The sequence below is a fragment of the Vombatus ursinus genome, unplaced genomic scaffold (genome assembly GCF_900497805.2).
Source record: "Vombatus ursinus unplaced genomic scaffold, bare-nosed wombat genome assembly UNPS02014839.1, whole genome shotgun sequence".
NCBI lineage: Eukaryota > Metazoa > Chordata > Mammalia > Diprotodontia > Vombatidae > Vombatus > Vombatus ursinus.
In genome coordinates this window covers 6846663-6856311 of record NW_020954617.1, presented here as the reverse complement: position 1 = coordinate 6856311, position 9649 = coordinate 6846663, and the positions used below count along the sequence as shown (strand labels likewise).

At 44.3% G+C, this 9649-nt stretch overlaps 1 protein-coding gene across 4 annotated transcripts; it reads left to right on the top strand.

The window, feature by feature from the left end:
• The first annotated feature begins 288 nt into the window (after positions 1-288).
• LOC114026454 (low affinity vacuolar monovalent cation/H(+) antiporter-like) lies at positions 289-7048 on the top strand. 4 transcript variants are annotated; one of them, XM_027840155.1, is made up of 6 exons: positions 289-376; positions 1568-3138; positions 3981-4093; positions 4480-4628; positions 5366-5460; positions 6661-7048. In XM_027840155.1, the coding sequence occupies exons 2-6, from the start codon at positions 3101-3103 to the stop codon at positions 6944-6946; spliced, it is 681 nt and encodes a 226-aa protein (XP_027695956.1). In that variant the 5' UTR covers positions 289-376; positions 1568-3100; the 3' UTR covers positions 6947-7048. The 4 variants fall into 4 exon arrangements, with proteins under 4 accessions (XP_027695956.1, XP_027695954.1, XP_027695957.1 ...); XM_027840156.1 differs by having other exon boundaries at positions 301-376; positions 3101-3138; XM_027840153.1 differs by having other exon boundaries at positions 1568-4093.
• The last annotated feature ends 2601 nt before the right edge of the window (positions 7049-9649 follow it).

Genomic DNA, 9649 nt, shown 5'->3' with positions numbered 1-9649 from the left:
AGTCAGAGACCAGAGCCCTGCTGTAGCTTTCCTCCTTTTGTACAGAGACAGTCCATAGCAAAAGTGGAGGAGCAGGGTGGGTGGAGTTTGAATGAAAACTTTTCTAGTAGAAAATCAGTAGATCAAAGTTCAAATGCTACTCCTGTTACTTACTACTCATGTGTACCCTTGGGTCTCAGCCTTTCATCTGGAAAATGAGAAAACTGGGTTAGACAAATGATCCCTAAGGTTCCTTCCAGCCTAAAATCTGTGATCTGATGATGCTGATATTTCCAGGGTCTCTGCATGGTGATAGGAGCAATCCACCACCCTAAACAGAAGTTTAACAACTGGTCAGTGGGGGTCAGCTCTGCACTGCTCTTCCTGTCTGTGGCAGGTAAGCCAGGGATGTATGGGGTGGGGGTCAAAGTATCCCACAAAGAACAATGGCAGAGAATATCTGGGATGCATTTACCTGGTTTAAATTCTGGAAACAATGTACCAACACCCCAGATTGGGGGGGTGAGGGTGGGAAACAAAACTAAATTCAATCAGGTTTAGAGGGTGCTTAGGGACAGCTAAGTGGTACAGTGGATAGAGATCTGGGCCTGGAGTCAGGAAGACTCATCTTCCTGAGTTCAAATGTGGCCTCAGACACTTCCTAGCTATGTGACCCTGAGCAAGTCACTTCTCCCCACATCTGGAAAATGAGCTGAAAAAAGGAAATGGCAAACCACTCCAATATCTTTGCCAAGAAAACCCCAAATAGGGTCACTAAGAGTCAGACATGACTAAAAAACAACTGAACCTCAACAACAGAAGGCGCTTAAAAGCATATACAGGAAAGCCGAATAAATCTTTTTCTAAGGCCTTGGAAGTAAAACTCCCGTGTTCTCTGATCTGATTTCCACTCCCTTCTCCTCCTTCCTAATGTAATGGTGACTAAGGGAGAACCTTCAAGCCAGAGGCAAGTTTACAAGTCATTCAGTCCAGCTCCCCCAACCACTCCCCTTTTGCAGATGAACAAGTTGGAAGGGCAAAGGTGACTTGCCCAAGGTCACACGGGTTTTGATTATGAGTTTGGGGCTTTTTTTCTACAGTTGCCCCTTTCTTCTCTCAGGAAGGGGAAGCCTCCTCTGTTAATATAGGAAGCTTGAAGGCTGCTCAAACTTTATTCCCAGAAAGAAAGCCTGGACCTAAAAAACCTTAAATGGCCCCAGATGGGCTCAAATCTCAGGTTTCACTTAACTGCAGCCCTCGATTCCTACTTCCTGTCTTTACTTAGTCCTTACTTTTACCCTAATAAATGGCAATTTCTTAGATTCTTGAGATTTTAGGTCCTTAATGTGCTGAGCTCCTTTTACAGAGAATAGGGTACCTTGCCCTTTGAGAGGTAGCTGGCTGGCCAAATTGGAAGGCCATCATGACTTTGGGACCAGTGATAGAATTTGTTTGACCCTGGAGAAGTCTAGAGAACTTGTTCTGAGCCTTCAGGTCTCGGGCATCAGCAAGTATAGTGACCAGAAGAGTGAGGTCTCGGAATCCTATGTATCCATGAGACCTGACGCTAATTTCCTGACTGCGGCAGGTGTGATTGCCCTGATGTTATTCTCCAAGGTCTATGGGAGAATGATCTGTGGAGAGTGCCAGAACATTACCCCGGACCTCTCAGGAAGCTATCTGTGCCACAGCTGCCCATTTGACTTGGTAGGTAGAATGTCCTGCCCTGAGTTTCCCTGAGGCCAGCAAGACAGTAGGATGGAACCCAGCTAAGAAAACCTCATAAAGTACTAAATATGTACCTATATGTAGTACTGAAACTATTATGGGGGAAGAGGGGAGGGGAATGGAGAAAAAGGTAAATGCTGAACTAGGAAATAGAATTCCTGGAGTCTTTTTCTACTACTACTCAACTCCCTGTGTGACCTTGGGGAAGACTAAAATCAGTTTTCCCAGGAACACTCTCACGAATGATTGGTTATGGGCACTGCTAGCTTTTCTAACAGGGTTTAAGGACCCTAGAGGAGATGGTATATTAGACAAAGTAACTGGGTAGTCAACTAAAGTGTCCCTCAGCTCCTAGGTTTTTGAGGGGCCATAAATAATATAGGAATTCAGAGAGAGGGCTAGAATAATCAGGGGAGACTGTGGTAGAATTTAGATGGGGACCATTATAAACTGCATTCTAGGCAAGATTAATGAGAGTAAGGGAGTGGTGGACATGGAGATGAGTGTGGTGGGTGTATTGAAGACAGAACCACCCGACTGGAGTGAAGGATGCATTAGGCATCACTGGGAAAAGTAGAACTGAGGTAAGTCTGAGCCAGGTCATAAAGGGCCTTAAAAGAATTCTGGTATTCTGCTCAGAACAGCAGAGTATTGTTCTGGGCTTCATGTTTTAAGCCCAACAGTGACAAACTGGAGCACATTCAGAATAGGGCAAAGCGTGTCATGAGGATTGGTAAAAGGAAATAAGAATGTTTAGCCTGGAGAAGAGAAAACTGAGCATATTCATCTGAAGAAAACCTTATCCCATTATAATTTCTCTCCTCCCTAGCCTTTCTTTGTGTACTTCTACCCCCAAACCACTCCAGGCTCTACAAACTCTAGGGTCTCTGTAAGGCCCTGTAACGAAGCAAGCCCAGTGGAAAAACTGCCAAAGGGGAAGGATTTCCTAATCTTCTCATTTTGTATGGAAAAAATTCTCCCAAGGCAGTAGCTTCCCTTACCGATCGCCCTAGCTCTTTAAGAGTTTTGGTCAACCTCGTACTGAAACCAATATCCTAAGGATTATATCACTGCCTCCCTAAAGTTTACAATCCAATGAAGATTTCAGACTTCATCCTTTATCTATCCCTTTTCGTGTTCCCCCCAAGGGTAGGTTCTCCAAGTGCCAATCCTCTTTTGAGGCGGTCATCTCTTTATGTGAACTGGGCTAAGCAGGCGGCAGGGACAGGAGGATAAGTGGAATGAACGAAATGAGCCAGAGCCCAGACTCGATCCTGGGGAAGCACGAGAATCTTTTTGGGGGAAACATAAGACATAACTTGGACATGATGGAATAGCTCTTAAGGGTAATAACCCCTGTCCATCTGATTAATGGCTCAGGTCTGCCTTTCAGATGGAGAACAATGGAACTCTCTACTATAGCCATGTGCAGTAAGTATGACCTTGACCCTATGACCAGAGGGGAACCACTACTGGTTTTCTAGGATCGGGAATCTTTCATAACCAGTATCTGACTGCTTTGCCCATATCCCACCTGCTTGGCCCAAACACTTGGGACATTCTAGAAAGAACTGACTAGCCTTGTGACCCCTCCCTTCTCTGAGCTTCAAATTCTTCTCTAAATTGGGAATGTGTGCTACCTGCTTTGTAAAGTGGTTGTGAGGTGTGTGGAAGAGGCATTGAATTTGGAGCCAGAGGGCCTGTTGAATCCTCATCTGTGGCATGCTACTTGTATGATTTTTGTCTTATCTACCTCTCTGGGTCTCCCTCAGTTTCATCTATAAAATAAGGGGAACTGAAGTAGACATATTTTAACATTCCATGGACCTATGACTTGGAGATTCTCTCTCAAGAGGGCTTCATTCTTTATGGTCCCCCACAGGTAATAATAATGTGAATTATTTATTATTGGCCCAGTGGGAAATGGGCAGATGGGATGGAAAGAGGTTCTGAGAGTTGGAAAAGTGACTCATTATAACGGAAGTACTGATGTTAATTGTTATTTGTGGTGGCATCATACCAGCTGTGATATGGTGGCACTTGAGGCTGAGGTTTTCTCCTTCTAAACCAGCATACCTGCCTATTTCTGCTGTTGCGTCTCTCTGTATTTTCTTTGCCTTTCCCATCCCCAACTAGCTATGTCTTGCAGACATGGGCTCAGTCTCCTTGTCATTCTCACAAGACCTTCTCCCTTGTGGGACGAAGATATTAGGGTCCTTGCTGGGGCTGTTGGCCTCTGCCTTCTCCCCCTTCAACACAACATTCCGTTCCAGGCCCTTGGTATACATGGTGTCTCTCCTCCTCCCTGCTGCCTACCTCGTGGTCCTCCTCTTCACCCTGAAGACTCGCTCTCACATCTCTGACATCCACATCAGTGACTTCCCTTGTGAGTTGCTCGATGGTTAAAACCATCCTTCCCTTTGGCTTTTCTCTACATGGACCAGAGATTAGCAAGAAATTAACCAAGTTTCTCAGTTATGAAAGTGGTAGGAAGGGGGACAAACCATTTCACTTGGCAGAACCTGAGGGGGCTCCTGCACCTGGACTGTTATGCCCCTTATGATTAAATTGTTCAAGTTGAGAGTGGTGTTCTCCTTGCCCATCCCCTCCCCAAATCCCTGAAGCAGCAGAAAGGTGAACTCTGGAGGGACACTGGGGTCCACAAAGTTGAAGAGAGGAAAGAGTTTAGAGAATCTACAAGGGGCAATAACTGTTAGTCTTAAGGGTTTCACTTCAGTCTTCTCCCTCCTTCCCTCTACTCGTCCCTACCAGTGCCTGGGCACCATCATGGTGCCGTGGTTCACTGGCCCCGATGGCACGCGCTGCTCTTGCTGCTACTGTCCACCCTTTGCATGTCTGCCTGTGCTGACCTGACCACAGAGCACATCAGCCCCATTCTGGAGAGTTCCACCGTGTCCCAGGTGAGTTGGTATCTCCTGCCAGCTTCATTGTGGAGGCAGTGGCTCCATTCAGACAGACAGCCAGTGTTGCGAGGAGGGTCTATATAAGGAAAAAAATACTAGGCTGAAACGGAGACCAGGGTTCTAATTCTGACTCAGCTCAAAACTCACTGGGAGTTTTGAGTCTTCAAATCACTCTTGTCCCTCTTCTCTCAGAGGGGAGTGGTAATACCCAACATGCTCATTTCATAGTCTTGTTGGACCTGATATGATGCTGAAAAGGAATAAGCCCTCCACCTATTCACAATATCTATCATAAAATTCCATACATGAGGGTGACTGTTCCCATCATGTTCCTATCCTTGCCGGGCTCAACCAAAGCTCAGAGCCAGAGTAACGGATCCAACTTTGCTTTTACCCCAGACATTACCTTCTAGACTTGGGGCTCAGTATCTGTATCTTCTCACCCCATCCCCTGCCCAGTGGGGCTGCCTCAACTGCCTAAAGTAGCCCTTTTGAATGGTAGAGTTTTCCCTGTTGAGACTAAAGGCACTACTGCCATTGCCCTCTGAATGGGTACATCTGGGGCTTGCTGCCTTGGCCTAGGACTGCTGGGTATAATCTGCCCTGACCAAGTTAGTCAAATTTCTTGGTCCAGTCCAGATGCTAGTGCTCGGTTGCTTTTTAGAGATTTTTCTGTAGATACAAAAAAGATAGCAAGTTGTGGTTCAAGTGATTTTCTCTTTTCCTTCTCCCAGTATTTTGTAGGAGTAACTGTACTTGCCATGGTGCCTGAATTGCCTGAGATGGTCAATGGGATTCAGTTTGCCTTGCAGAACCACCTGAGTCTTAGGTGAGGATGCTATCCCTGCAGGGGTGGAGGGGCAGGGCAGAGCAGAGGATAGTCAGTAGGTAGTGCTGGACTCCTGGCAATAGTCTATTTCCCACAGGCCAAACACACACTGTTAGAGGTGTCCTGTAGAATATACTTCCCTAGTCCTTCCTCAGCTGGAGATCTTGTGACTGAAACCAGCATCAACATTCCAGCTAAAGAACTCTCAGCTTGAAGTAAGCAGAAGAAAGCTTTGTTAATGGAACCGAAGTATAGTAGGAAATACCTTCAAATAGCTTTGAGGTCCAGGCATATTATAAAGCTGGCTAGAGAGTAGGGAAGCCAGATTAGCCAAGGAAAGAGGTAGACTGAAATGAGACAGATGGTTCTCTCTGATTAGGCAGTATGACCTAATAAAATGAGAAGAATGATCTGGATTTTAATCCATTACCTAGCTGAGTGAACTAAGGCAAGTTACTTAACTTGTCTAAGCAAGCCCCAGTTTCCTTATCTGTAAAATAGGATTGGAATGGAGGTCTTTTCTAGCACTATGATTCTGAGTACTCTGTAGATAAGGTCATTGATGGGTCGCAGCTATTTCAGAAGGAAATGAGCTCTGGCTGTCACCTGGGGGTACAATTCAAGCACTGTGGGAGCTGTACTCCTCAGGTAGATACTTTCTCCATGGACAGGGGAAGAGAAGCCCTCAAGCACAAGGGAAGCATCCAGTCACGTTGCCCAAAAAGCCCTGTTGTTTTGAAGTGAAGAAGCCCTTCTGCTCTCAAGCTGTTAATTTTGCAGATTAAAAAGTAAAACTTTCTGTGTCCCTGGCAGAAGATAGCTTTGAAGCAGTAAGGACTAAGAAAAGGCTGGTATAATAACACTGTGAACAGAGGGTCAGAAAATCTGGGTTTGACTCTCAGGGTGATTTTCTGGGGAGTCTTTTTACACCTTTGGGCCTGTAAAAGGACTAGGTGATTTTTAAGGCCTCTTTTCAGTCAGGGGCATGGGGCACTGATTGCACCTACACCTGTGGCCCAGCTCACCTGGACAGGCACACCTTTCTTCCAGCTTCCTTTTTGACCACCTCACAGTCGAGAAACTCTGCCTATTCTTCAAGTGACTTGATCCCTTTTCTTTTTTTGACACACCAAAAACCATCTGACACTTATAACTTGACCTCTCTTTTTTTCTATCTCCCATTCCAATTCTTTCTTTTAGCATTGAGATTGGCAGCTGCATTGCAGTACAAGTCTGTATGCTGCAGATACCTATCCTGGTGCTGTTCTCTATCTTCTATGTAAGTCAACCGGGGAGTGCAAAGGATTTTCAGGGGGTCACTGACTTCGAGCACTTTGTGGAGGTGTATGCTACTCTCAGGAGTCCAATGGGCCTCCCTTGGGAGATAGGACACTTGAGTGTCTTCTGTGGACATTCATTCAACCCTCTGGAACACCCTTTGCTTGTGAGTAGATTAGACCCAGTAGTTCTTGGTTATCTTTTATAGTTACCTTGGACTTTTTCCAGATTTACATGTCCACTAAGGAAGGCTATCAGAAAGCACAGGGCACTCCTCTGCCTCTGTGCAAGAATGCTGATGAATTACTGAGACCTCTCTTGGATTGGAAGGGACCCACATAACTCAATGTGCCTGGCCTATTTCCCCACCTACAAAATGAAGATGACAGCATGTTACCATGCGAATAAAACGTGATGGCTGAGATGATATAAAGGGTTATGACAGAAAGAAAGAACACTGGATTTGGGGGGTCAAAAGATCTAGATTTCAATTCTGGCTCTGCTCCTAAGTAAGTGCCTTTTATGACCTTGAGCAAGTCAGAATGTTCATCTTTTTGGGCCTCAGTTTTATCTGCAATATAAGGAAGGTTGAAGTAGATCTCCAGAATCATTTTAAAACATGGAAGCACTCTGGGAATTGGGAAGTGTTTTAAAAGGGCTGTTAAAAAAGGGACCCCCTGTGGTCCTAAGCCCTCCCATCCTCATTACAAAGTTAAATTACCAGTAAGTTATTCTCTTCAGCCAACATGATTTACGCTGTTCTTCAGTGACCTTCACGTCTATGCCACCATGTTCAGTGTCATTCTCATGAATTATATCTTCATGGATGGCAAGTGTGACTACTTTCAAGGTACGTTTGAAGGGGAAGGGAGGAAAGTACATACAGGTAACCCTTGTATGGTCCTAGCTATTAGAACCTTTTTAAGTATGAGGTGCATTTTTCAAAATCCCCTATTTAGTTCTAGGTAGTAGCTCAGAAACTCCAGGTGGGACAGAGATACATATGTCCTAGGTAATTCTGAGTAGGGTAGCCTCTTGAATTGATTGTCCACTTACTTGTGGTGGAGGGGAGCAGCCTCTGTTGAAGGGAGGATATGTTAAGTTCTACTTTAAACTACATGACAAAGAAGGCTCTTAACTAGCCTCCAATTTCCAGGGAAACAGAAAAGTGACTGTTTTCTGAAATGGCTATTACCAAAACTTATTTAAAGTTTTGGTTTTCAGTTTGCTCCCAGGTAGTTGAACTATGAGCCCAAATGTGTCCCTCTCCCTCCTCAGGTACTGTGCTGGTAATGGTCTACTTCCTCCTCCTTGCTGTCTATTTCTTTGCTCCTTCTCCTGCTGGCTGCTGACATCTGCTTCCTATTGGACCTAGCATTTGGCTGCATCAGAGATGACTGGGTATTTCTCTTTGAGGCTGATGGACCTACATAGGTCTTAAGGATTTACCTCATCTGGTTTGAAATCTGCAGAACTACACTGGGAAGCCAGTAGAAGACAATCCAAATCTCTCTCCAACCTTATACCCCTTCTCTCTCTTTTTTTTTACATTGTGGGAACTATTACAGAAACAAAAGCCTTTGTACTTAAAACTTCATTCCCCTTGATTTTGAGGGGGAGGGAAAGAACTTGGCTAATGAGATCTCATTTTTTCTTTGGTCATTTTTGATTCTTACCACATCCAAGGATGAGTCTCCAAAGGGAAAGTGGTAAAATGGTCCCATGTTTTTCAGTCTCAATCTGTTTGTACTATTCTCCTTCCCTACTAAAGTATAGTTACTTTACACAAACTGCAGGTACCAAGATTTTTGCCGTGTCCTGAAAGTGTGAAGGCAGATTAAAGATGAAAAAGGGATCTCTGACCATTTACTCTGCTGCTATAAAGTGACAGCAGAGATAAAACCACCCTCACCTAAAGCCTGGGAAAGCCAATAGCTTTTGCATCTTTGTTTTAAAGAGATAAGCTGTCAAAATAGTAGAGATGCTAAAGTGGTTCTCTCTAGGTAGAAGGAGGAGGATCAGTTACACCGAATTCCCTTCTCCTTCACACATCATAAACTCACATGCTATTCAGCAAACACAGATTAGAAACTCAAAGGGGGAGGGAGAAAGAAAGGAGGTATAAGACTGTTATCTCCTTATTACCACTATTGCTAATTCACTGAAGACTAGGTATCAGTTGTTTGCTTGCTAGTCCTACAAGATGAGGACACTGCTTCAAAAGAGATTCATTTCAACAAAACAAAAATTTGAGCAGTCTATGAAGTTGGTTGTGAAGCTGCTTTTTCACTGATTAATTTGATGGAAATTATTTCCCTATTCAGGGAAACTTAGGTAATTGATATTGAGATAAGATAAAAGGGGGTTTGCACTGACAAAGAAAACCAAATGGAAGAAGAAGGAAGGGGATACCTGAATGTCCTTGGAGGTGGTATGTAATGTGTTCTGAAAGGATGAACAAAATTAAGTCTGAAACATGTAGATCTGCTTATGGAAAGCAGTACTTTACCAAGGGTATCAAAAGCCAAGTTATTCTATGGCCCTGACCAAAAAACTTTCAGGCAGCACTATTTTGATGGTTCCAAATTACCTTGGGCAGATAGCAGGGTCAAGGGTGGGATGAGTTATGACAAATATTAGCCTTCATTCCATCACCCAGAAATGGCAATTCTGGTGAAGAAGAGGGTATGTCCTTTGGTACTGTGTCTTATTAGTACCTGCTAGTACACACTGATTATATGACTATTAAATTTATTCCCCTTCACGATCCATAGGGAACCTTAAAATTAAGGATCACATAGATGAGGTGTAAGAGGTAAGCCCAAGGTTAAAAAGGAAGGCTGGGACAACTGGACTAGCTCATTAAAGTTTCTAGGCTTCTCCTCTGATTCTAACCTCTCACGTGACAAGG

Bases quoted from the DNA above. Each gene is read 5' to 3' on its own strand.
- LOC114026454 (XM_027840153.1), top strand. From the start codon at position 3,859: ATGGGCTCAGTCTCCTTGTCATTCTCACAAGACCTTCTCCCTTGTGGG. The intron at 4,094-4,479 runs GTGAGTTGCTCG...CGTCCCTACCAG, and splicing joins CCACATCAGTGACTTCCCTT to TGCCTGGGCACCATCATGGT. The intron at 4,629-5,365 runs GTGAGTTGGTAT...TCCTTCTCCCAG, and splicing joins AGAGTTCCACCGTGTCCCAG to TATTTTGTAGGAGTAACTGT.